Source organism: Camelus ferus, chromosome 34 (genome assembly GCF_009834535.1).
Source record: "Camelus ferus isolate YT-003-E chromosome 34, BCGSAC_Cfer_1.0, whole genome shotgun sequence".
Taxonomy (NCBI): Eukaryota; Metazoa; Chordata; class Mammalia; order Artiodactyla; family Camelidae; genus Camelus; species Camelus ferus.
The window spans coordinates 8,096,092-8,122,541 of record NC_045729.1 but is presented as its reverse complement, the minus strand read 5'-3'; the positions used below and the strand labels follow the sequence as shown (position 1 = coordinate 8,122,541).

General features: G+C 39.7%; 1 protein-coding gene across 1 annotated transcript; it reads right to left on the bottom strand.

The window, feature by feature from the left end:
• LDHB (lactate dehydrogenase B) lies at window positions 1-17,682 on the bottom strand. The gene is made up of 8 exons (XM_006184529.3): window positions 17,526-17,682; window positions 14,567-14,701; window positions 8,209-8,326; window positions 6,821-6,994; window positions 4,716-4,889; window positions 3,413-3,530; window positions 1,639-1,762; window positions 1-390 (listed from the first exon to the last, which is right to left on the bottom strand). The coding sequence occupies exons 2-8, from the start codon at window positions 14,693-14,695 to the stop codon at window positions 223-225; spliced, it is 1,005 nt and encodes a 334-aa protein (XP_006184591.2). The 5' UTR covers window positions 14,696-14,701; window positions 17,526-17,682; the 3' UTR covers window positions 1-222.
• Between the last annotated feature and the right edge of the window lie 8,768 nt (window positions 17,683-26,450).

Sequence of the window (26,450 nt, the reverse complement as noted above, 5' to 3'; positions counted from 1 at the left end):
TTCCAGAGACAGAAGCACACTACGATCGTTAATTTTATTTGTTCAAGGACTCATATTGCAAGCATTAAACCAAGCACAGGCTTTGATTCTGTGAACCCAGATTCACAGATTTAGGAAGATAAAAGCAAGCTGTGCCCCATGTACATAGATGAAAACTAAAGGCTCATGGCTAATCACACTGTAGTTTTTAAGTTTCTACAGCCTAGAACTAGAAGCCAGTAGTCACAGGTCCTTTAGGTCCTTCTGGATGTCCCACAGGGTGTCTGCACTTTTCTTGAGTTGGGCGACCTCCTCGTCCTTCAGCTTCTGGTTGATAACACTGGTCAGTCCCCGAGCATTCAGGATACATGGAAGGCTCAGGAAGACCTCATTCTCAATGCCATACATCCCCTGCCAGACCAAGAAAAGACTCAGATTAAGGAATGAAACCGCAACTAAGAATGATCACAGGTCCTAGGTTAGAACAGAAGGAAATGCAGGAAATTTGGCAAGCGTAAACTCATTCTTTAGTTTTTTTAAATCACGGACAGGCCTGTATTTCCCTAACATTTACATGCTGAATTAGACTTTATACACAGCATTTACAAATATACATGATGATAAAACTAGAAATTTATATGAAAGTAATGAATACTTCATCGAACTATTGACACCTCTCTGCTTTGATAACATGTCTTCAAATTAAATTGCATTCAGTTGTGGTTCTTACTGGGCTTTGTTTCATGAAATCTTCAGTTTCTTAAAATTCTTCAGTTAAGGAGAGAATTTCAGGGGATAGCCGACCTACAAGGTGCAGGCTAGCAGTTGGAAGCCACTCAATGGTAAGATTCTTGGAGAATAGTACAGTTTCCAAAAGACTACGAGTTTTTCTTAAGTAATTCACTCACAGGATCAATTTAACTATATAATTAATTAAATTATTTAAGTATGAGAATCAAATTACTTTAATATATTTTTCGAAAATTAACTTCCAAAATTTTTGTACATACACCAAAGTAGAGAAAAAAACCAATTCCTCTATGTGCAATAAGACTCAGTAATTATCCAATTTTTGCCATGCTTGCTTTTAACTTTTTCTTCTATAGTATGTTAAGAAAAAAATCTGACCATGTTTTATCCTCAAATACTTCTCTTTTGTATGTTTCTTTTAATCTACTGCATTTTCCCTTCTCTTTCACCCCTGCCACTGACTTGAGGAAAATGAGTTATTTTAGACAATGCTTTAATACAATTTTAGTTTTATTTAAAAATGGTTTCTACTTAACCGTTCCATAGCTTTTGAATTAAACTATATTTGCTAAGGTATCACATGCATTACATACATCAAAATCCATCTATTGTTTAATACACCAAATTGAAATGAAACTATAGAAATTATTCAGGTGATCACCTGAGGATGTGTTGACTCAGAGTTAATATTCAGTTTGCCACATCATACGAGGGAGAAATGGAAAAATATATTCAATGTCTCAGCTCTGTAAATTCCTTGCCCTTGTTGCTCTGAACTTTTGTTGGAAAGGAGAAGCTTCCATAAAACTTTGACATGAAGAAACAAGTGTGGACTGAGACTTTATCTGGTCCTTCTTAATCTTCCTAAAAAATACTATGCTAGAAATCATATATTTCCTAACAGTTTACCTTCACCATCGTTGACACTGGGTGAATCCTGGAGAGATTTTTCAACATGGATTCAATGAGATCAGCCACACTTAGTCCAATAGCCCAGTTGGTGTATCCCTTCAGCTTGATGACTTCATAGGCACTAAGAAATAATAATTTTAAAAAAATTCATAAAAGAAATCATTGAAACCAGAATCAATAATCATCAAAATCAGACTCTGGGTTTGACTCCTGCTCTGTCACTTAACTGGATAATCTTGAGTAAATAATTTAACCTACCTGTCTCGGTGTCTGCTTTTGTAAAATAAAGATAACAATGGTACCTACTTCATAAGTTGGTTAAATGAGTTAAAATTATGTAAAACGTTTAAAATTTAAATACTACATGGTAGGTGCTATGTAAATGCTTTGAAAAATTTAAATAGTTTACTGTATAAGTGAATATTTATAAAGGGCCAGTGGTAAAAATGTACATTTTCCAACCTATCTTATTCATAAACATATTTCCAAAGATATTAATGAAATCAGGGCATAAAGAAAGTAAAAGGACCATCACATTTAAAGGACAAAATATACCTTAATTTAAGGTCTCTTGGAGGTCACTAACTATTGTCACCTAAAATACTATGACCAACTAACTTAAGAGCAAAGAGACAACAACCTTGCCTGGCAATTTTCTAAAAACAAACTGAACACTTTGAAACCCACGAAGGCACTTGTACTTGAGAAGCAGGTGGCAGGAGTAACTTGGTATTGGAAAAATTGGGATTTGATGCAATCTATGACTGACTAGAAGACCCGGGGAAAGTTTCATTACCTGGGTGAGCCCTAGTTTTCTCATTTATAAAATAAAGGGTTTATGTTAATGAAATTCTAAAATACTTTCAAGTTTTTAAAGAGTTTTTTCCTCCATTTACAGGTCAAATTCTTGGAAAACAAAAAAAGAGCTTGAAAAAGTCATTAAAATTGAGCAAAATTATTCCATATTTGAGAACTCAGTAAGAACTCTCTGCAAAGCTAACATTCGTTGAATGCTCATCAGTGATAAGTATGTGTGCTTTAATCCAACTTTTGCAATAATTTTTAATACCTTATGATTTTACAGATGAGAAAACTTGAGATTCAGCTCAAAGGTTAAATGGCTTCCCAAGAATATATGTACAGTTAGACGGCGAGAGGGTATGGCTCAGTGGCACAGTGCATGTGTAGCATGCACAGGGAACGGGGTTCAATCCTCAGGGACTCCATTAAAAAGAAATAAACATGCCCCCCCCAACCAATATATATACAGTTAGTTAGTATCAGTGCCGTAATTTGAATCTAAACCTGCATTCTTTATTCTACTGCAAAACGACACCTTATTTTATGATAAACACGAAGCTCATAGAGAGGATGGTTATTAATAAAAAATAAGTTTTAAGAAAAGAGGGGAAAAGGGTATCCTTGGTTGGGTGTGGAAAGGTAAATAGAGCACGGCTTGAACACTTTCAGCAATCACCAGTAAGTATTTTGGGCAATTCTATTTAACTTCTAAACAAGTCAGCCTTATTCGTCAAGAGGAGGCATTTTGAAAGCCTTTCTCAGTTAATTCCACGTTATGCTCCCATTACTTCTACAACAAAAGTTCTCTAGAAAAATGTCTGCTTCCCCAGGGGGACTAGCCTAGTAGAAGCTCGTCTTGCCTCTTTTAGCTGTGAAGAGTTTATCTGAGCAGGCAGCCATGGAGAGTGTTCTTAATATTGTCTAATGAAGATGAAATTAATCATCTTAAGTCAGGCCCCCTTCCACTGACCTCTCTACCACCAACTTATGCACTTCCTTCCAGTTTTCACTGTCATTGTCCGTTCCCATTTCTGGATTCAGTTCCTGGAGAGAAACACCTGCCACATTCACCCCACTCCACACAGCCACTGTAGAGGGGGAAAAAAAGAGAAAGAAGAAGATGAACATTCTATCTAGCTCTGACACAATTTTTAAAAAATCTTCTCTTAGTCCAGATTTCACCCCTGATCTAAGTTATCCACTTTAACTGCTCCAACTGACATAATATTCTTCCCCCAAAAGGCTGACATCTGCCTTCAGATAGCCACACATCTACACATCTGACCTCTTAACTTTCAACCATTTTCGTGAAAATAGAATTGCTGTGTTATACTTACAGACACGGAGGAATTCGTGCCTTTCTCTAGTTTGTGAAATTGTAAGGGATTCTAGTTCGGGACTATCCTCAACTTTTGGGTTTGAGGAATTCTTAACTTTCCGCCTGCTTATTTTTCAAATATAAGCCCCCCTCTTTTTTCCCTAAAGTGAAGTAAAAAAAGAATTCTTGGATAAAACCTGAAGATAATCTAAGTCTAATTACCTCTTCTCATGCCCCAAGTTCAGTCTCTTTCTCAAAAGAAACTCCATGTAACCACAGTGAATTTCTCTGGTCTTAACCAGATCAAATATTTCCTTCCAAGCTTGCTCCCAAAGGTGCTGTCCATCCTTGACTAAATCTTTTGGAGGTTTTGATGCACCAAAACAGGCAAGTAAAGGACAGTAAAGCAATGGAACATGCTCTCACAGAGGTCTGGAGAAAGTGTCATAGAACATAAATGTAGGGAAAGAGTGCCAGAAAGGGCTACAAAAAATAGGCATTTGAACCAGATCCTGAAAAATAAGTATGTGTGCCTCAGGGACCTTTGAAGAACACTGTAGCTTTAGGAAATATGAGCAGAGGCCTGGGGGAGTTGGGGTGTGAAGGCTCGAAACAGCAATGAAGTGCAAAGCTGCCCGTGGCCAAACAAGATCGCTTTTCATCCGTAATTTTGCAAATTCAGGGTACTTGTTGAGAAGACTAGGGCATTTTCATGGTCTTTGATTAAGCCCATGAGATCCATGTAATGATGAGAATGGTTTAATTCTATTTCATTTCATGGACACAGTAAGTATTTACTTAGTATCAAAATATCCTGCCACAATTACTTCTCTGTAATGTGAAGTATGTGAGAACATATAAAAATAAAATGTAAAAAGCAAACAAAAAACTCAGAAGGTCAAAAACAATACCATACGGACACAGTAAATATCTTTTCTTATTTTTTTTTTTTTACCGCTTGAGTCGCCATGTTCTCCCAAAATCCATCCGTGGCAGCTGCTGGGATGAATGCCAAGTTTTTCCGCCATTAGGTAGCGGAATCTAGCAGAATCCAGATTACACCCGCTTCCAATCACACGGTGCTTGGGTAATCCACTTAGTTTCCAGGTAACGTATGTGAGGATATCCACTAAAAGGTTTAAAAATACATGTGTGTAAGTAAATCAAAACTGATTTCAACTGCTAATGGCAATTAGTGGGTGCCAGGGTTTCCTCTCTCCCACTGCCCCACCCCCTAAATAAGATGTGTCCAGAAAGAGGTAAATACTTGACTTTCATAGTTAGAGATAATGGGTTACAAAAGACAAGAAACAACACTTAAGCTTTATATTAAGAGAGATTATACCCATTTTACAGATGCCACATTTTTAAACCATTACTCTATTGTAGGACATTGATGTTGTTTTCAAATTTTAAGAACTGAATTATATATATTTGTTCCTTTAAATGTGATTATTATTAACACCATTACTAAATATCCACTGATCCATGGACAAAGAAAAAAAGATTGTAAAAATATGAAAAATGCAACACTGCGGTTTTTTATTTACAATGTCACTTGAAAGAGGAATACATAAGAACCTTGCAGATTAATTAATTTCCTATAGGTGGAAAGAGAAACAGTTGAATTAGATCGTCACTTCAGTTTTTTCTAATTCTAACACTTTATAATGACTGTCAACATAAACCAAAAGCTATTGGTTACAACATTGTAAACTGACTATACCTCAATTAAAAAAAAAAAATGAAAAGCTGTTGGTTACTAAAGTACCGAGGCCTGCTACTCTGTTTCCCTGGGCCTAAGACACCAGTCAGTAAACAAATGTGATAATAAAACGTATTAACGTTTTCTATCGTTACTTAATGACCTGCTGGTCTAGAGAGGATCATAGCACTTCCAGGCTAAGCTGTAAAAAAGGAGGAAGTTGCGCACACAGGAAGACTAGTCTCCACCTCCACCCTCAAATATAGACGCCAGCTGGGATGCTTTCGGGCCATTTTGGCCTGGATGTTATAAACTCTTCCTGGGCAACTCTGATTCAGTAGGAGTGGCTCCCTGGAGAGTTAAGACTTTGAAGCTATACCAGGAAAGTTGTATAACCAGTTACTAATGTCAGTCTTTGGCATGGGATGGGGCAACTTCTTACATGCCTGTTGTTTGCCATTCCTGCTCTACGCCTATCCGCCACTCTATGTTTAAGAGAAGTTTTAGAAGCAAGATTTAAGTATTTAGGAAACTCCAATCCAGGATTGCAGAGAATAGTACTAAAATAACCTCTGGTCTTGCTGGCTCCCAACTCTCATTATCCCGAAAATTATCAGGCTCCTCCTGGCTTTTATCACAGTCTTTCTCATGTGAAGAATCAGAGGCAGCCAGTTTTACCATTTTATCAATGTGTCCACTATGCTCACCTATCAGTAGTAAGCTTGGTGGCAAATTATAGGCGAACGTGTGAAATAGAGACTGAATTTTGACTGTTTAGGCTAAAAAAAAAAAAGTAATTCTTTCTAAGCAGAAGTTTTAAGTCACAATATTTGGTGTTAAGCATATTTTTATTCATCAATACAGCCCATTTCTGTCTTTAAACCTGGACTAATTCATGGCTTTCTTAAACTCTTCCAATTCAATCCTATTCAATTTTGAAGAATTTGAGAGATAAGGAGACTAGAATGCATTTTCTGGAAAACAGAAGGTCAAATATGCTAAAATATTCCTTCCCAATTGAAACCATATTCAAATGTTTCATGATGCATGCCAGGATATCTTTATAGAAATTTTTAAAGCTTTTAGACGCCACACAGACCCAGATAAAGCGAGCAGATGAAATTGTTTTATATAAAACTCCTCTCACATTTTTAAACACTGGGCCTGGGACACTGCCATTTGTTTTGCACACATTACTCTTTCGTGGCCAACAACAGAAGACACGTGAATTCCTTCTGCCAGTGAACACCAAAACAGATTTTTAAGTTCAAAAAAAAAAAAAAAAAAAACCAGCAAAAAACTTAAATAGTGATTTTAAACAGAACCAATTCTTAAGGCACCATGATGATTAATACCTGGGTTAGAAACCACAATTATGACGCAATCAGGACTGTACTTGACGATCTGAGGAATAATGAACTTGAAGACATTAACGTTCCTCTGCACCAGATTGAGGCGACTCTCCCCCTCTTGCTGGCGAACTCCTGCAGTCACCACCACAATCTTGGAATTGGCGGTCACAGAGTAATCTTGAAGGAGAGGAGAAAAAGGCAATTTACACACAACCCTTCCTCAAAACATGCCATATGATATGCTTTAGAAAGCTGAACATTCATAAGCTTCTAGAAGCTAGTGAGAATGATGTCTTCTGCATTGTAAGGGGGTTGAACTGCATGCAATGCTCGAGGGACGTGGAAACATTCTAACCAGGACGCTGGCTCAGAAAATGAACCCAGGAAATATAGAAGGCCCTAAATGATGTTTCAGCTAGCAAAGTCGAATTGCTATTGGCTTTAGAGAATATCGGATTGTCAGTGATACAAAGTATAAACAGTGAGTCCAAAGTTCAACAGGCTGCCCTCCAACACAAAACCAATTTCAGGGTAACTGCAGCCTTGTTAATTCAGTTAATGTTAATTCAGTCTGTGAAGGGAAGGAAGCACTTGAGTGTTCTTGGCTAGAAATTAATTTCTAATACTCAATATTTTAAAGAAGCGTGTTCACTTTAAACAGTACGTTTCTCTAGAGAATATTTTATTTTTTTCTTAAGGAAGTGTACCTTTCCCAAATTATACAGACATTGAGATTTCATGTGATCATCAGACCCAACAGCTCTGGATGATTGATATAATTAAACCCTGTTGTTATGTGACTTGACTGTTATTAATACTTTTATCAGTTTTCTCTCCCATAAAATGGAGGCAACAGGGTTACCTCTCGTAGGGTTGCTGTGAAGATGGGACATGCAGCACATTTCACACAGCACCCAGAATGCTAATATTCAACGAGTAGCAGCTAGTTATTAGTAGTATGGTGAGAAATTACTTCGGAGGCCCACATTTCTCTATCTTTAGGCACAGCCATGCTGTGGTGGGCAGCATCTCTTCCTAAATGTGCTAAATCCAGGACAGAGAATATGAATTTATTTAGCTTCTTCAAGGTACTCAGATTACTTTGTGCAAATTTTTTTTTTTTCCAGATCGAAAACATCCCTATTCTCAGGTACGTGTAAACAAGATTCAGGATACAGTTTCCCAAAACGCTACGCATCATATGGATGGAAGACACGTGGGGCAGGGTTTACAGAGAGGTACCGCTAGTCTTTGTCCTTGAGGATGACTTGGACCCAGAAGGAAAGAAACTGCCAGCACTGGATTCACCAGGATGGAGAGACCAATTTTCTTTCAAGGGGTGAGGACATTAACACATTACGTGACCACTTGGGGCATGAAATCACCACTACCTTTATCTGCCACAATTTTGGGTGTCTGAAGAAACAAGCTCCCATGCTGCAGATCCATCATTTCGCCTTTGAGTTTATCTTCCAAAACATCCACAAGAGCAAGCTCATCAGCCAGAGACTGTGAACACAGAAACAGGTTAGTGCCCTAAGCCACCGGAGGACACCACAGCTCACAGTACCAGCCAGAGAGCCTTTAAAAGGCCAAGTACCAAATTCTAAAAACTGGGAATTACTGTGGAGTTAAGTGTGCTCTTTAAGCAATTTCAAGATAAAATGTCTCGAGTAATGAATTATTAATATTTAGGATACCAGTTTTTCAGAATTTCACCTTCTCATTCTCCACTAGCACAGTACAAATTGCTTGAAGAATATGTAGACATGAATCCAGCTTGGTTCAACAGTGACCTCTGAGAGCACAAGTCTTCACATTAATGGTGGGGGTGTGAAGATGAGACTCAACAGACCCAGAAACAGTCTTGCACAGCGTGTTCACCCCAGAGGTCACCTCCGGAATGGAGGGGTTTTGAGAGGGCAGATTTAGTTTATACCATCAAGAGGCTGAGCTCACTTTAGAGTAGGATTTGAAGCCCTGGTTGAAACTAGGAATCCTCAAGTTGGCTCTGACCAACTCAAATGTCCTGATGGGGAAAGGAAAGAGTTCTGTGGACACAGGAAAGAGTTCTGTGGACACAGGGAGTCGGGGTCTAGTAAATTCTCTAGACATGATCCATCCAAACCTGCCCAGTCTCTTTTTCTATTCCGATTGTCATACTGGACCATTCATCCAAAGTAAAACCCTTAATCAACAATCACATACATTCTTCAGCAAGTCCTTGGTCTTTTCTTCTTGGAAAAATGATGGGGGAAGGTGTCTATTTAGTTGTATCTAAATAAGCTTTCAGCTTTTAAAGACAGTTATCTTGGGAGAATCTCATAATTTACAAACGCTTTAAAAAGTAGTTATCCTTCCCATTGAAACATCATCAGAACCCTTGCCTTTACTGGGTTTAGGGCAGTTAGCAAAATGACTAGTGTAGTATGACCTATCACACTTAAAAATGCAAATACGTCTTCTAAGAACAGTGTGATCAGCTCTTCAGGTGAAGGGTGTGGATGGGAAGCGTTAAGTAACTGGGGATCAGGAAGCACTTGGAAGAATAAAATAGAATAATCCAGGGTGGAGCTGGAGGGTCAGGGAGGCATTGAGCAGCAGAGGGAAAGCAAAGAGAGGTGTGGAGGCCAATAAGAAAACCTGACCTAGTTTAGCTTGCCAACAAAGGAGGTCCAGCTCCCGGTAGGGGCCAACGGACCAACACTGCCCCCTGTCTCTAGAATCCCCATGGGGAGCCGGCTTCAAGGAGTGTCTTCAGTGGGCTGGTTTGTGAGGGTTTCCTTGAGACTCAAGCCTCCCTGTGACTGAATGTGTTCTCAGTTCTGAGCAACTGATTCACTTGCAGACTTCTGAAATGGCCCTTTTACGAGCTGAGGATTACTTGGTAAATATTTTCTCATTTCCATGTACAGTCAAATATTGGCATTAATGTTCACCCATTTTCACTTCAACAGGTGTTTTAACGCTTTTACAACGGTTTTGCTGCTCTGCAGCCTCCGACAAGATGACACCCAAGCCTCATTTGTGTCTCGTATGTCCTAAATCCATACAAAAGAACTTATGAACTAACAGTGTGGTCAAGGTCCTGAGCACCAGGAACATCACTCTTATTTTGGGAACATCACGTGTGCACTATTGAAGTCAACAGGGCACAACAATTTGGGGCTTAAGTGGAAAAGGATGTCACCGGATCTCAGATCCTGTCTTTTGTTTCAGTGGGCAGAGAATTGGCTGAGAAGCACAGACTCAGCTGGCAAGGAAGGAAGAGATCCAACACTTGCAGAAAATAATTGCAGTGCTGAATTTAGCTGCATCTGCACGACTGAATATCCTCCCAGTGGGAGGCAGGCAAATAGAAGACAGATAACCAAGTACAGACACTTTGGCTTAAATAAATCTCCCCCTGTATTCACATATTGTATAACAGCCTATGAATTGACCATATGCATAATCCACTTAAGCTGTAAATATGTTCTTAAATGTTTGATACACCAAGGCTTAGATTCAGAGCAAAAGCAGTAACTTGTTAAGGAACAATGTCAGTTGGAAGCCAAGGACATCACTATTGAAACCTTGTTCTACATACTACAAAGTAAATATCTCTTAATCTAAAATCCTATGTGGACCAGACACGGCCATAACCCATCTCTGGGTCCTCTCAGCTAGTAACTTCCTGCTGCCCATGCCTTAATATCTGAAGGTTGTATTTTTATATTCAGATGTTCAGTCTGCATGACATTTTGTGGGAGGAAAAGATATAATTCTTTCCAAATAATTAGCTAAATGGACAAGCACCATTTTATTCAAAATTTTTTCTTCTCCTCTGAAATGCTACTTTTTATTAAATACTGTTTAGGCTTTTAGTTTGTTCCATGAACCTGTCTATTTTCATATAAACACCAAATTCTAATTAAGTCCCACTTTTAAGCCAAGTCCCGGACTGCAAACACTACTTTGTATTGTGTGTATTATTACATCGCTCCTTCTAAGAGACTTCAGATGCTGTGTTCATACCGCAGGAATGTGGTTACAATTAACTGAGTCATGAACAGACACTCAAATCAAAACCAGCTGGATCGAGCCTAACAGTTGAATGACCTCATGGAAGCTCTGTATGTCAGATCCCTGACAACATGCCGGGATCTCGGCGGCTGAAACAGAGCTTGTGGTTGGTAGAGGGGCGCAGAAGCCACGAAGAAAGGAAAAGCTTTGATCAAAACTGGACCGTGTGTGTGCAGTTTCGTAGTAGCACGGATGTTCATTTATTTAATGCATATTTACTATTGAATGTGCCAGGCAATATTCTACTGCTAAGGACCACAGTAATGAACAAATCTGGCAAAGTGCCTGCTCTCATGGAATGTACCAGGGAGGGAATAGGAACTAAGCAGAGATGATTCTGAGGATGGAAGTGCTATAAACAGCATAAGGCAGGGTGATGTTAAAGCTACTGAAAGGATGGATGGACCTAGACGCGATCACACTAAGTGAAGTAAGTCAGAGAAAGACAAATATATGATGTCACGTATATTTGGAATCCAAAAAAACTGACAAACTTATGACAAAACAGAGACTCACAGACAGAAAACAAATTTATGGTTACCAAAGGGAAAGGCAGTGGGTGGGGGTGGGGGGATAAATTAGGAGTTTAGCAGATATAAACTACTATGTATAAAATAAATAAACAATAAGGTCCTACTGTATAACACTGGGAACTACATTCAGTATCTTATAAAAACCTATAATGAAAAAGAATACAAAATAGAATACATATATATATATATAACTGAATTACTGGGCTGTACACCAGAAACTAACACATTGTAAATCAACCATACTTTAATAAAAAATAAATTAAAAAAATTTTTTTAAGTTACTGGAAGGGCGTTACCCTGTATTGGATGGTCAGGGAAGGCCCTCCCACAAAAGTGTGATACAAACGACAGGAGAGAGTTGACTCTGATGGTCCAGGGCAGACAATTCCAGGAGGAAGGGAAATCAAGCACTAAAAAGATTTAAGTAGCAATGCGCTCAGTGTTTTGAAGAAAAAGGGCAGAAGGGGTGAAGTGAGAGGCAGTACAACCACCTTGCACTGGAAGGCGCCCCCTGGAGTTGTGCACCTGCCTCGCTCTGAGAGTCAGGCAGGGAGTCACCCTGCCAGACCACATTTTATGTATGCTTGTCATCGACGGGCGCTGTGACACCATCGGAAAGTTTTAAGTAGGGGAGCTACTATTTTTATAAACGCTCACTATGGTTACTAGGTTGGCAGTGAGGATGGGGGGAGTGGGCAAAGCAGCAGGAAACACCCGAGTCTTTGTAATGGTGGGACAGTGGGCTGGGAGCCTCAGCTGCCTTCCCAGGCCTGCTCATCTCTAACCTGGCTGCCCTTGCTTCACTCACTTTCTGGGCCCAAGCAGTGTGACCCCTCTGAAAAGCACACTGGTGACGGGCTCAAAACACCGGATCTGGCACTGCTGGTCTCTGAGCTCTTAATCCAGGTGCTTAATCTTTCTGAGTTTCTTTTTTCTTTCCAACAGTCCCCTAGAGATGTCACACCCCCTAGAACTTCTGGGTAACACACAGACATCTAAGTACCACTGTTATTAGCTCCCTTTTTTATTAAACCAGTGGGGTTTATAATCCTTACTGACTATTATTAGCAATTTCGACTTTAAGATTAAAGTCCCCATTAAGATTAAGATTTAAAACACTTTTAATTAGTAAAATGGTCTTTGGACAAGGCAGTCCAGCCCTCACAGCAGCTAAATTGGAAGACTCCTACTGTGTTAGAAGCCGGGTCTGTTCCCTCGAGCACCTGAATTGGGCCAAAGTATTATATAACTGCAGACCGAGTTGCACTTAAATTATTTACCAAAGAGGAGAGATACTCCTTATAGTCATGACAGCTCTGAAATAGTTCCCTGAAAAGTCAAAATTTTGAGATTAGCAACAGGAATGAAAAATCTCCCACTAGTCCTTTATTAGTACATTTAATATGTTGTTAATTGCCTCAGTACTAGCATAGAATAAAGAGAAGCTGCAAGTCACCAGAAGAGTTCAGTGCCTTGGAAGAGTTCAGAGCTCTGTCACCACCAGCTGTGTGGCCACAGGCAGGCCCTCCATCCCTCTGAGCCTCGGCCACCTCCACTGAACACGGGACACAAACAGTTCCCCTTTCTTGAGCTTGTTGTTTGAAATGAAGCATTTTAGTTAAAACACTGGTCCATAATAAATATTTTAAAAGAAATGTAAGCTTGATTACTTTTCACTTCTCGGGCTATGACCAGTGAGCACTAAATTGAGACGACAAATTCCCTGTGATTTGGGAAACCGCACCCACAATCACGGGCACCTAGTCAATTCCAGCGAGCTTTAAAAAAAAAATGCAAAGGAATAGAACTTTCACTGGTGCACACTAGAGATTTTGGTTGATTTCCTGATGACTTTTTCTCAGGGAAGATTCAGAATTTGTCCCTTTAGAATGTAAGCTTTGTAAAGAGAGGGATGTTTGGCTAGGTGTCACTCAAGCAGCCTTCGCATACAATACAAAGGGACAGCTCACTCTACTGGGCTAAGGCAGCGGCGTTTGGTGGGGAGGGGTTCCCCCACCACCAAAAACATTTAAGACAGCCTTCAGAAAGAACCAGGATCAGTTCAGTGAGGGAAAGCCAGAATGTAGGAAGGCAAATTAAAAGTCTACGGAGGTTTATGGGGAAAATACAGTCACGAGGAGAGGAAGGGGCTAGTAGTGTGGTATCAGTGTTAAATCTCCTGATGTTGATCATTTGCACTGATTATGTGAGAATATGTCCTATTCTGAGGACATGTACTCTGACAGATAGACTGAAGGGTATGCTTGCATTTATTCTCAAATCATTCAGAAAAAAGTCCACACACACACAGAAATACATTAAGAATTGGTAAATCTGGGTGAAGTAAGTATGAAAGTTCTACCTTATTTTTTTTTTTTTTACTATTCTCGCAAATTTTCTGTAAGTTTGGAAATTACTTCAATTTGAAACTATTGGGTAGAAGTTTGAGGGAAATAATAGGACATTTCCACGACCTTAAAAAGCCACTGTGCAGACTATGTGTTAATTATAAAGGGCAAAGGGATCTTTGCAGGGGAGAAAGCTTGCAGTTAGCACTTCACCCAGAGGATTCTTGGGCACTGCCAGAAACAAGTCAAGCTGGACATTACACGCCTCCTGATGTGGGGCGTCGTGAAGGACACACCATCACCTGATCATAAACTCAGCCCCAAATCTAACCTGATCCTAATCACAAGGAAACATCAGACCAACATAAACTGAGGGATGCTTTCAAAAACTGACGGGGATTCTACAAAAATATCATAAACATGAGACAAGGAAAGGTTGAGTAAGGTCCAGATTAAAGAGCAGAGATGACAAGTATGTAAAATATATGATCTTGGACGAGGAGTGACAACAGCTATAAAAGGCATGCTTTTGACAGTTGGAGAACTTTTAATCTGGGTACCGTATATGAGGTAATAGCATTGTATCACCATCAAATTCCCTGAGTGTAGTAACTCAACTGTGTCAGCAAGAATGTCATGCTCTCAGGAGATACAGGCTCACGTATCAAAGAGTATCATGATGTCTACAACTTATTTCAAATTATTCAGGAAAAAAAAAAAAAAGAAACCTTTAAAGATACAATAAAACCGTCAAGTGCCACAGGCTGAAACTGTCTATCGGGCATGGAGTTCCTGAAAGGTACCTTTCCCAGAATGCTGATGGCACACGCCATGCCAACTTGTCCAACACCCACTACAGTGATCTTATTGTTGGGAACCGTTGCCTCTTCTTCTGCAACTGGTGCAATCAGTTTTTCCTTAAGAGTTGCCATTGTGCACTGAAAGAAAAGAAAATATTATACATGCATCCACAGTGAACCATAAATGGGAACAATCCTTATGTTACTTTTGCATTAAGCTACTATATATGAAATAGATAAACAAGGTCCTACTGTATAGCATGGGGAACTATATTATCTTTTAATAACCTATAATGGAAAACATGAAAAAGAATATGTATCACTGAATCACTATGCTGTACACCAGAAACTAACACAACATTGTAAATCAAATTCAAAATTTAAAAGATTTAAGAAAATAAAATAAAATGAACCCAATGATATTCTAGAACACAGAATATATGTTAAAGAACCATGTGATTTCACTCAAAGTATTTAATCAAAACAAAAAACCTCTATGAAGCCCATTAGAATTTGGTTTGTTCAGCTTCTGAGTTTTTGGTAGTATTTAACAAAGTTGCAACAATTTTGTGGTTACTCATTTACTGGCTAAAAATCATGAATTCTTATATTTAAATTGTCTGATTTGTTTCTACATTCCCTATAAAGTATTTAAGGGTAACAAGATGGGGCTCAGTATTAACCCATATGTAAGCTTGGTCTCAAAGAACGGCCAGTTATAATATGATCTTTATTACCTACGGTTATTATCACTCTTAGAAGATAAGGACCCTTTATCATTATCACTTATTATCACTCTTAGAAGATAAGGTTCTTCTATTTTCTTCTACTTAAGTCTCACTTAAAATTTGTCACAGTGTACTGAGCATACAATGTGTGCTTAAATACAGTGTCAAATAATGTTTGTGCAAAATCTGCAAAAAAAAAAATATATATATTACTGAGTTCCTTTTAGTGCACCTTGGAAGCTTATTGGAATGTGGGCAGATACTTAATACACTTTTTTTTGGGTGGGGGGGTGGGGGTGGGGTCACCTTAGGAGAATATCAGCCTTTGAGTCAGTTTCTTTCTAGTCATTAAAGAAAAAAAATTAAAAAATTGTAATGTTAGAAAATATTTATACAGTAACATCAAATTTATCTACGCCATCAGATAATTAGATGTGTTTTCTGGATAACTAAAACAAATGGTAAAATTTACTGTATTACCTTACCTTATTAAACAAAGAAAGGGTACAGATCACGAACAAGCCCTACCTTCAGAATCAAGCTTCATTTATAATTACATCCCGATATAATGTCTATTATTTGTGCCTGCCTTTTACTTTTAATGCTAGACCGTCAGAAGACACTGTCTCTGTTTCCAATTGTACCCCTGCCTCCCAGTCTGGTTTTCTGTTTCTTTTATGCAATGAACTAAGTAACAAAACCTAGTGTAGTAATTGTATATGTTAAGTAAGAGTTAGGCTCTGAGCTGGAATAAAGTACTTGAATTCGGAGACAACTGCTTAACAACTATTTTGTTCTATAGTTAGACGACCTTAACAGGTCACACACGTCCTACATCTTGAGCAGAATCAGAAGAAAGAATCCTGCTTCTCTTGAAGAAAGACACAAATGCAGTGTTTCTTCACCATGTTATTTTCGTTGGTTGGTGTAAGATCCTTTAGGTATACAGAGGAGCCAGGAAAGCAGTGGAAAACCCAAATCCAGAAAGACTGTTACAGAAACAGATTAGTTGTTCAGATAGATCTTTCAAACTATCCGGGGAATTTCAGAAATGACGATGTAGAGGCTTGAGCCAGTACAGATTTCCTTTCAGACCTTTCTGGAGAAAAAATGATTAAAAATATAAATTTTTCCTTAATAGGGGTTCTTTGATAGGAGTTGTAAGAAATTAGAAGAAAATGTTTTATGTTACACATAGGCCTGTCCCAAGATCAAAGTGGTGGCTTGTAAGGAAAAGGAATGATAAATGGGGTAAAAAACAACCTCCTATTCTTGGTCCTTTATATCCCTACCACCCTGCCCCTTTCGTAGATCTAAATCATCAGAAACGAACCCGTGCCTTAAGTTCAGGAACAAAGATCCACTTTGCAGACCATCTCTCAATGCGAACCTTTTCAAGAGCCCAGTCTCGCCGTCCAATTCCTCCACTAAAAAGTGCGGCTCTCGGCCGCCCCCTGCCGCCGCGCCGCGCTGCACTGCAGCCGGCACTGCCCGCCACCCACGCGCCACCTCTTCCTCTCCGCGTCCGCAGCTCAGAGCGCAGATCACAAGGGGAAGCGGCAAGCACACAGCTCCTCGGAGAAGGTCTCTAGAGGGGAAGGTCTAGGCCTTTCTCACTCTCGACTCCCGGGAATGGCAAATAAACAAAGCACCCGAAGCATCAAGAGAAGAGGCCAGCGATGAACCGGCCCATCGTTCCGGGAAGGGAAGAGGCTGGCGTGCAGGGCCAAGCCCTCAAGTCATCCTTGACCCTCATCCCGGCAGAAGTCGGGGCCTTCCTCCATTCCCGTGGTTGCAGACGCCGATACCCAGGCTCACGATCCGCCAGGCTTGCCGGGTTACCTGGCTCCTCCTCCCTCTCCTGGCTCCACCAGCACGTGTCCGGGACACCAGGGGTGATGCGGCCGCCATGAGCCCATCAAGGACACGGAGGGCCTGGGATTTAGCTGCAAATGCGACAAGTCTGTTCCCCGGTCGAGCAAGGCTGGCGGTGACCCCCGGCGCGCGGCGGACAAAGCCCGGGGAGGGATCGCAGCCCCTCTGCTCCGCCCCGCTCCCCGGCCGAGGGCACGGCCCGCCGCCCCCACCCGAGCCCAGATGCTCAGGGCCACAGGCCCGGGAGCGCAGATGTCCTTCCTGGTCCTTCTCCCCGTCTTGCTACACAAGGGTTTCCCTGAGCTTCCCACCTGGGTTTGCCTGAGAGCCAGGATTGAGGGTCGCGAGCTGAAACCTACCAGGGGAGAGAAAGTTCCCAAGACGGCTGTAAGGGTGGCCCGGAGAGGACAATGTCAGCAGCGTGCGTCTCCTCCGGCTCAGGATCCGCAAAGAGGCAGGAGGAGGCGGGGCCCGCCCCTCGGCCGCCTCTCAGCTTTCTCCATTGTGATTGGAAACCCGAGCACCGCCCCCCGCTCCCCTCCGCTCGCTCAATCCCCTTCAAGGACAAGGGCTCGAGTGTGCCCACCCCCTCCCTCGGGCCCGCTGAGGAGGTCACCTTATGGCCACTAAGGCGGCCTGGCTCGCAGCCGGTCCCCCCCAGTTTACAGGCTCCTCCACACAGAGGCTGCGTTATGTCTAAAACCTGACCACCTTCGACTCTTCCGGAATCTCCCGCGCTGGTTCAGATAAATTTAGTTCAGATAGAAATAAATGTTTATTTTTGCGTTCCGGGTCGCTCTGTGAGGACCACTGTGTTGAGCTGCGTGAGATGCGGGTGATGCGTTCCCCTGCGTAGTACTGCTGCTCCTGGATGTTTTTAAAAATAAAACTGAATTTTCATTTCTCCTCCTCTACGATGCAAGTTCGTTTGATGCAACAGGGACTGGTGGGTTTTTCCTACCTGGATTCAGCAAATATGCAAATAATTACTACTTGCCTGTGAAACTAGTGAAGCCTAGTGCCTGCCTTCTGAAGTTCCTGTAAGATGCCGTTTCTCTGTTAGTCCCTGAGCGGCTCCGGAGCTGCATGTCGCCATTTATCTCTGTGTTGCCAACACCCAGCCCAGGGCCTGGTGCCTCAATACAGTGTGAATGAATGAATGATTAAGCAGGATGAAGTTATACTAAAGATTTGGCTCTCGTGTGTGAGTGTGAGTGTGGTGTGTGTGTGTGTTTTAAAATGCTTTGAGGTATAGCAATCTCACAAACTCCTTGTATTTTAAAGCGAGTTGTTTTGTTTGTTTGTTTGTTTGTTTTTTCCTAGTGTGATTTAGTAATTTGGTCATTTTTGGTAAATGACTATTAATCCTATGCCTTAATTTCATCTCAGGGCCAAGCATGGAATGTACAAATATGAATATAAACTATGCCCACTGAGATGCTTCCACGTCCAGAAGACAGACAAGTAGGCAACCTCTTTCAATGACAATACAATGTAATAAGTGGTTAAAAAAAAAACTTGGCTAAATAAAATACAATAAAGAAATTCAAAGAGAAAAGCTGCTAAGAAAGGGTGTGTCTAGAGGAACTGATAAACCTCAACCTCCAGAATTAGTCCAGTTGGTGGGGGCTTTGGATGCCCCTGAAAGCACAGTCTAGTTACAAACAGAAAGATAATGATCAGAGAGAGGAAGAGGTTGGTGAATAACCTCTAAACTGTGATCCTGTTCCTCTTGAGTCGAAGTTTGAAGCAAGAAAATCTAGTAAGAGATCTAGACAGCACCCTAGACCCTTCTCATCTGCTTTCCGAAAGAGTCAGTCTACATCCTCTATAAACTTCTTAATATCTCCCCAATTTCCCCACTTCTTGCCATCTCTGTGTGTTTTGGGGAGGAAGGAGGGACAGGAAAAAAAAAAAAAAGAAGTTCCATTTCTTTCCTCTACAGTCATGTCCATCCCCTCTGTAACCAGTTACTAATCTGATCGATCAAAGTGAGTTCTCCACCTGCAGCTCTGAGTGCCAGCAGAGCTCGCACTACCTGCCTCAAAGATTTTTTTGAGAATTGCATAACCAGGCAAGTTTTTTTTAAAGTGTAAAGTGTGAAAGACAATTTTATATACAGTGATTCGTACAATATACTCCACTGATGGAGTTCCCAACAGTTGGTACCTTGGCATATTGAATACCTTAACCCAAGGGGTTTGAGGAAACAGCAGGAGCAGGAAGCTTACTCTGACTTCCCCCTACCCCCCACTTTTTTTCTGGGAGCAGAAATAAATCCTTCCTGTGAAAGGTCCCCTCCCTTTACCAGGAAGAAGGGAAATGGGACCAAGACATTTGTATAAACAAATTGTTAAATGAATCTTTATTGTCCTTGCTACTTCTTCACCATTTACTACCCTTCGCCCAAACCCCTCTGTCTTGTCACACTCTTCATGAATTTATTGTTTCTTTGTCTACACCCTTGTAGACAAACTCCCTCCTCTGGCCACTTCTTTGGGGCTGCATTCTTTTGTGAAGGTTCCCACGCACACGTAAAAGTTTAATCAAATATGTATGCCTTTCTCTTGTTTAGCTGTCTTTGTCAGTTTACTTTTCAGACCCAACCAGGGACCCGTAAGAGGGTGGAGGAAAATTTTTTCCTCACCCATCGTAGTCCATTCTTCAAGAAGTCATTCTTCGTTGGTGAACATGCATCGGAGGGTGACACACCCCAGTTCCACAGGGGCAGAAGCTCCTGTGCTCAGGAACCTTCCAAACCTCCCCCCCCCATGGACCACTTCATCTGGATGCCCATATGTATTCTATATAATATCCTTTATAATAAATGGGCAAACGTGTAGGTGTTTCCTCTGAGTTCTGTGAGATGCTTAGCAAATTAACCCAGCCCGAGGAAAGGGGCATAGAAACCTCTGATCTACAGCCAGTGAGCTGGAAGCACAGGTAACAACCTGGACTGGTGGATGGGTATCTGAAGTGGGGTGATCTCGTGGGACTGAGCCCTGAACCCGTGGGATCTGATGCTGTCTCCAGGGAGATCGTATCAGAATTGGGTTAAATTTGTGGCACACCCAGTCACTGTCTGCTGAAAATGGGAGAATTGCTTGGTGGCGTGGAAAAAGCATTGGGGGCAGTGAATGCTAAACCAGTTCGTTTAGAGATACAGCTTAAAAATTGCCAGAAATCTGGTCACAAAACTGAATGTGAAAGTAAAACAAAATCATTAAAAGAGAAGATTATTTCTTTGTTCAAAGACTTGTAAATTATTTTTTTACTTTTTTTTTTTCCAGGGGAGGCAATTTGGTTTGTTTGTTTGTCTGTTTGTTTGTTAATGGAGATACTGGGGATTGAACCTATGACCTCGGGCATGCTAAGCATGCACTCTACCCCTGAGCTATACCCTTCCCCTCTAAAAGAGATTATTTCTTTCAAAAGAATATTTCTTGAGACATCCATGACAGGCATGGACAAGATGCCTGCTGATGGAAACATATATTCTAATGAAGGATCAGAGATAATAAACAAGTGAATAAAACTGATAGGATAAAACACGTAAACCTGGTAATATGCAACCACTTTGGCTAGGCTTTTGCTGCCTGCAGACCTTTGTGAATAATTTATATGTCATGGTAAAGCCTCCTACAGAAGGTAGAGTGCTTTGCTCCAAAGCAAAACACCCCAAACTGCTGCTTTGTTTTGTTTTTCTGACATCTTGAGCTTTAAAAAAAAAAAAAGATCTCCTGTGTCAGACTATCCAACTATTTGAAAACCAAACTAATAGAATTTGAGAATGGAATAGGAGCTTTGACATAATCTAATCCGAATGAATGCCCAGAGTTTTGAGTGACTGGCCTCCAGTTACTCTGTGAGTTAAGAATAGAACCAGAAATAGCTTTCGTCTTGCCGCTATCTGTGCGCCTGCCTGTGGGAATTCTTTTAATTCTATTCTTCTGTTTTGTTTGTCTGTGGTTATGAAACATGATTAATTTTATTAGAACTGTAAATTCCTTGAGGGTATTTTATTCATCTTTTATTCACCTCCAAGTAACACAGTATCTGACAAGATACTTGTGTCTCTCTCAGTTTGATACTTATTAAACTTGGACACAATAGGAGCAAATAAACTCTCTGAGTTAGGATTTAAGAGGCAGCCCTTGATTCAGACTCTTTTACACCATATTTTTTTTTCTCATTTTCCTTTATTTCCCAATTCTTAGATATGTTTCGGACAGCTGAAGTTCCTTGAAGCTGCGATTCTGGTAGGCAAGTTGTTACTCAAGTTGAAACTCTAATAGCAACATTTACTTGTAAATGAAGAACTGATGCTGGTGAGTATCTCTATCTACATGAAACAGATCTGGCCAGGGAGAGAAACCGGTGTCAGTGGGCAAAGAAGAGAATTGAAGATGTAATTGTTCAGCCATCATCAGATGGTTGTACTTGGAGTGCTTTTTCCATGTACATACTAGTTGTTCCTTTTTAAAGGGAGGTAATGAACTATATATCAAATAGATAAACAGCAGGGAACTTGATCACTTTCTTGTAGTAACATATAATGGAAAAGAATCTGAAAAGAAATAATACATAGGTATATGTATATGTTTAACTGAATTGCTTTGCTATACACCTGAAACGGATATTGTAAACTGTAAAACTACAGTTCAATAAAACATAAAAATTTTTAAAAATGTAAAATAAAATAAAATTAGTTTAGAGTTTAAAAAAAAATGAAGGGAGGTAATGATATTCTGAATTATACTAATAGTTTTGAAATGACCTATTTTGATGCCTAGCTGGGTAAGGACTAGTTTGTTCTAAGCAGCATTGAGCCTCTTAGAGCACCTAAAAAATAGATGTTTAGAAGTCATGTTGGTACCAAATTCCTGAGCTCAAACCAAAGAGTACGTGAGCAGTTTTACTTCTCTTGTCCTCGGAGGCTGTCTTCTCTGGGTGTCTGAAAAACATCAGTGCATAAGTCTAACCACATCCCTCTCATGGAAAAATGCCTTTCTGCTGGGAGAGATGATAAGTCTTTGAAAGGCATCTCAGGTGAGACATGCCTTGGTAAGGGTTTACTTTCCTCACGGTGATATTGAGAGGGAAATACTCACACCAAGTGAAATATACACCAGATTAGAGTTCACAATTTTTGCCTGAAGAGGAACATTCAGGCCAGGCAGCTCCAGCAGAGCCAGTCAGAAAGTAGCACTTTTTTCCTGCTTACAAAGTGGTGTCCTCGAATTTGCCTGGGCGCTACTTCTGGGAAGAGAAGTGCCCATCCCATACGCCCGCGGGGCATTGCCAAGGTCTTCCTCGTGTGAAGTCCCCCACCGACATTTCCCATTCCTGGAATCATGGCCTCTTATTCTTCCTGGTGCCAAGGGTTTTCTTCTATAACTTTGAATACTTCTTTTCTTATTTTAGAGACCTTGAAGAAGATGACTAATTTTTCTCTGTTCTGAACCTACATATTTCAACATATATATATTTACACATATATATTTAGCAAATAAAAGATAAAGAATCAAATGGAATGAAAATGCTTGTAATAAAATACATGGCCCCCTGCCCCTTCCCTCTCCAGCCCGATCTGGATGCAATCACTTCTTCCTAACCTCTTTTTGAATTGTAGTCCTGAAGCCCAGCTGCATTTTCTCTTCTTTCCTTGTACTCATTTAAAAAATGAGTGAGTATGTAGTGCTTTAAATCACATCTATTTGTAAGGTGGAAAGTATTATCACTGTGATTTTAACTGGAAGACACTGGGGTCCACATGACTCAAGTTTTCTTAGAGTTCTGTGGCATTACACATCAAGGAATTTATTTTATATCATTAAGCAACTTTCATTTATTGTAAAAAAGTACCATGTGCCAGGCATATGATACATCAGAAGCATGTAATACGTACAATTACACGAATTAACAACATGGAATACTTATTTTACTTGGCGTAACATGTAATCCTCATTTCAATCCTGTAAGGCACGCTTATTATCCTCATTTTACAGATGGGGAAAATGAATCACAGAAGGTTACTATTCTGCCCAAGATCATAAAACTAGTAAGAAAACTGTTTTAAAATTTGAAGATCATTCTTTTTTTATTTAAGTATAGGTGAGGTACAATATTATATGTTATAGGCATATGATACAGTGATTAACAATTTTTAAAATTATAGTCCACAGTTATTATAAAATTATTATAAAATATGTTTATAATATTTTATATCCTTGTAGTTTATTTTATACATAATAGTTTGTGCCTCTTAATCCCCTCCTTCCTTATTGCTCCTCCCTTCTTCCTTCTTCCCACTGGTAACCACTAGTTTGTTCTCTGTCTGTGAATCTGTTTCTTTTTTTGTTATATTCACTAGTTTGTTGTATTTTTTAGATTCCACAAATAAGTGATAGCATACAGTATTAGTCTGATTTATTTCATTAGGCATAATACACTCTAAGTCTATCCATGTTGTTGCAAACTTGATGCAAACTTGAGGATCTTCTTAAAACACAGATTTATACATATTTGTTTTCCTTTTAAAAATATTACTTTAAATATGACATGAAGCCTGTGAGGTTACAAATATTCAGTCATTCAGAAATACCATGTTTTTGTTCAACTATTTCCATGTTTTGGGATATTATGCTTTTTGCTGTAAGTAGCACTGTGTAAGTATCCTTGTACATATCATCAACTGTAGTTTTAGTCCCTTCCTTAGGATCACAGAAAGTGAAATTACTGGGCCAAAACACATGAACAAATTGTTTTCCAGAAAGGTTATGCTCTTCTGTGCTTCCCCAGCCATGTCTGTCTTACTTAATGTTTTATTTCTGCCAATTTGTCAGAAGAAGATGGACTTCTGTTCTAAATGTATGTAATTTTGATTATTGGTAAAGATATATGTCTTTCGAATATTTAGGGAACACTTGCTTTTTTCCTCATTCTTTTTTTTAACTTTCCGTATCTGCTCATCTACTAGAGTGGACGCTTGTTTTGTGTTTTCCACTTAGCAATTCTTCACTTTGTGAAACCTGCCAGGAGCTCGCTGTCCTCTTCTCATCCCTTCCTCCCCTTGGCCGCATCAGAGCTTCTCAAGAGAAGAGCCTGTTCAAAACTGAAAGCAACCCAGAGAAGTGAGAATTGGGGGACGGCAGGCAAGGGAGAAGCCAGGCGATGGCATCTGAGCCCTTCCCTGGGCTCTTACTGCTAAGCGAATCACTGACCGAATAAAGGGTGCTCACTGACACGTTCTTTTGTCCGTTTGTAAATCACACTGTCCTTATTTGCTTCAACACCAAAATATTAAAAGTATAGGTGATTTTAAAAATTTTTATTTATTTTTAAAATTTTGTTTTCTATTGAAGTGTAGTTGATTTACAATATTAATTTCAGGTGTACAGCAAAGCGACTCAGTTATACATACACGTGTATTTTTTTCCATTATATGTTATTATAAGCAACTGAACATAGTTCCCTGTGCTATACAGTAGGTCCTTGTTGTTTGTCTATTTTATACATAGTAATGTGTGTCTCTTAATCCCAAGCTCCTAATTTATCCCTCTCCGGCCCTTTCCCCTATAGTAACCATAGTTTGTTTTCTATGTCTGTGAGTCTATCTTTGGTTTGTAAACAAGATTTTTATCATTTGTTTTTAGATGTTTTATATATATATATCACATCATCTTTATCCAGTCATCTGCCATGGACATTTAGGTTGTTTCCATGTCTTGGCTGTTGTAAATAGTGCTGTGAACATTGGGGTGCATGTGTCTTTTCAAGTTATACTTTCCTCCAGATACATGCCCAGGAGTGGGATTTCTGGATCATAGGGTAACTAACTAAAAATAGATTTAGTTTTTTAACGAACCTCCGTACTGTCCTCCATAGTGGCTGCACCAATTTATATTCCCAACAACAGTGTAAGAGGGTTTTTATTTTTCCACACTTTTTTTCTTCAGTGCTTTCTTTTCTTTTCTCTTTTTCTTTTCTTTCTTTTTTTTTTGAGGGGGGGGGCGGTAATCAGATTTATTTGTTTATTTGTTTGTTTATTATGTTTCTTTAATGGAGACATTGAGGATTGAACCCAGGACCTCATGTGTGCTAAGAACATACTCTATCACTGAGTTATACCCTTCCCCTCCAAAGTATAGGTGATTTTTAAAAACTTATTTTGAAATAACTTTAGACTCACAAAAATTTACAAAAATTATTTGGAAAGTTCCCATGGACCCATCACTCAGCTTTCTTCAATAATAACACCTCATTTAAACTTTGTGTATTATTAAAACCAAGAAATTGAGGTCGGTACACTGCTACAAACTATGAATCTCATTCAGATTTCACCAGTTTTTATATGGATCGAGTGTTTTTTCAAAGATGCATTTCTTTATATTGAATAATTTGTGCAATGTCCACAGACAATTTCTTTAACTAGAAAATAAACATTATAGATATTTTAAAATATATCAAGTACTACCAAGGTTTTTAGGCAGTGTCTCTGGGCTCAAGGACTTTCTTTCGCTTTTACAGTAGAAATGTTGCAAAGAACATACGCCTCAGGCATTTTGGCTGTGGACTGTGTATTTAAGTTAGTTATCATGTCCTGCTGATTATTTAACGCAAGTTAAAATGCAACTTTCTGCAGTGTTCTTGTGCACCAGAAAGGAATTTATTGCTACCACCCATCCATCACCAGTGGCTGAAATCGGTTAGCTTAATGGGTTTCTGAAAGCAATTTTCCTGCAGCTGTGTTTACCCTTCACTCCAAATGCTCAGTGGCACTTCCTAAGCAAAATTATGATAAGAAATACTTTGTTCATTTGCATTTAAATATTAAAAAGCACTTTTTTTTCTTAGTGTCTCATTTTGTTTTCTTTGATCTTAGCCAGTAGGAAAGAAAGAAAAAAATCAACAACAAACAAAATCAGACTGAAAAAATAACTACAGAAAAGCAGATGCACCAAAAGCAACCGCTAAAATCCAGAATCTTGATTTTGCTCATTAAATGAAAAAAATGCGTGCTATTTTGGAGTAAGACATAAGGGAACTAGTATTTATTGAGACCTGCTGCATATTAGATGGGATCCTGGGTGCTTTGGATGGTCCAAGATTTGGCAACATGGTCAACAGTGTACTATTTGCGTTGAGACAATTAATTGTCTAATAGTATTTAATGAAGAAGGGTGACAATCTAAGGAGGCAACAGAATCATAGTAAAGTCAGAGGCAGAAGAAAACGTCAACCAATTTCTGGCAAATTGATACCATACTGTCAGGTCATCTCAT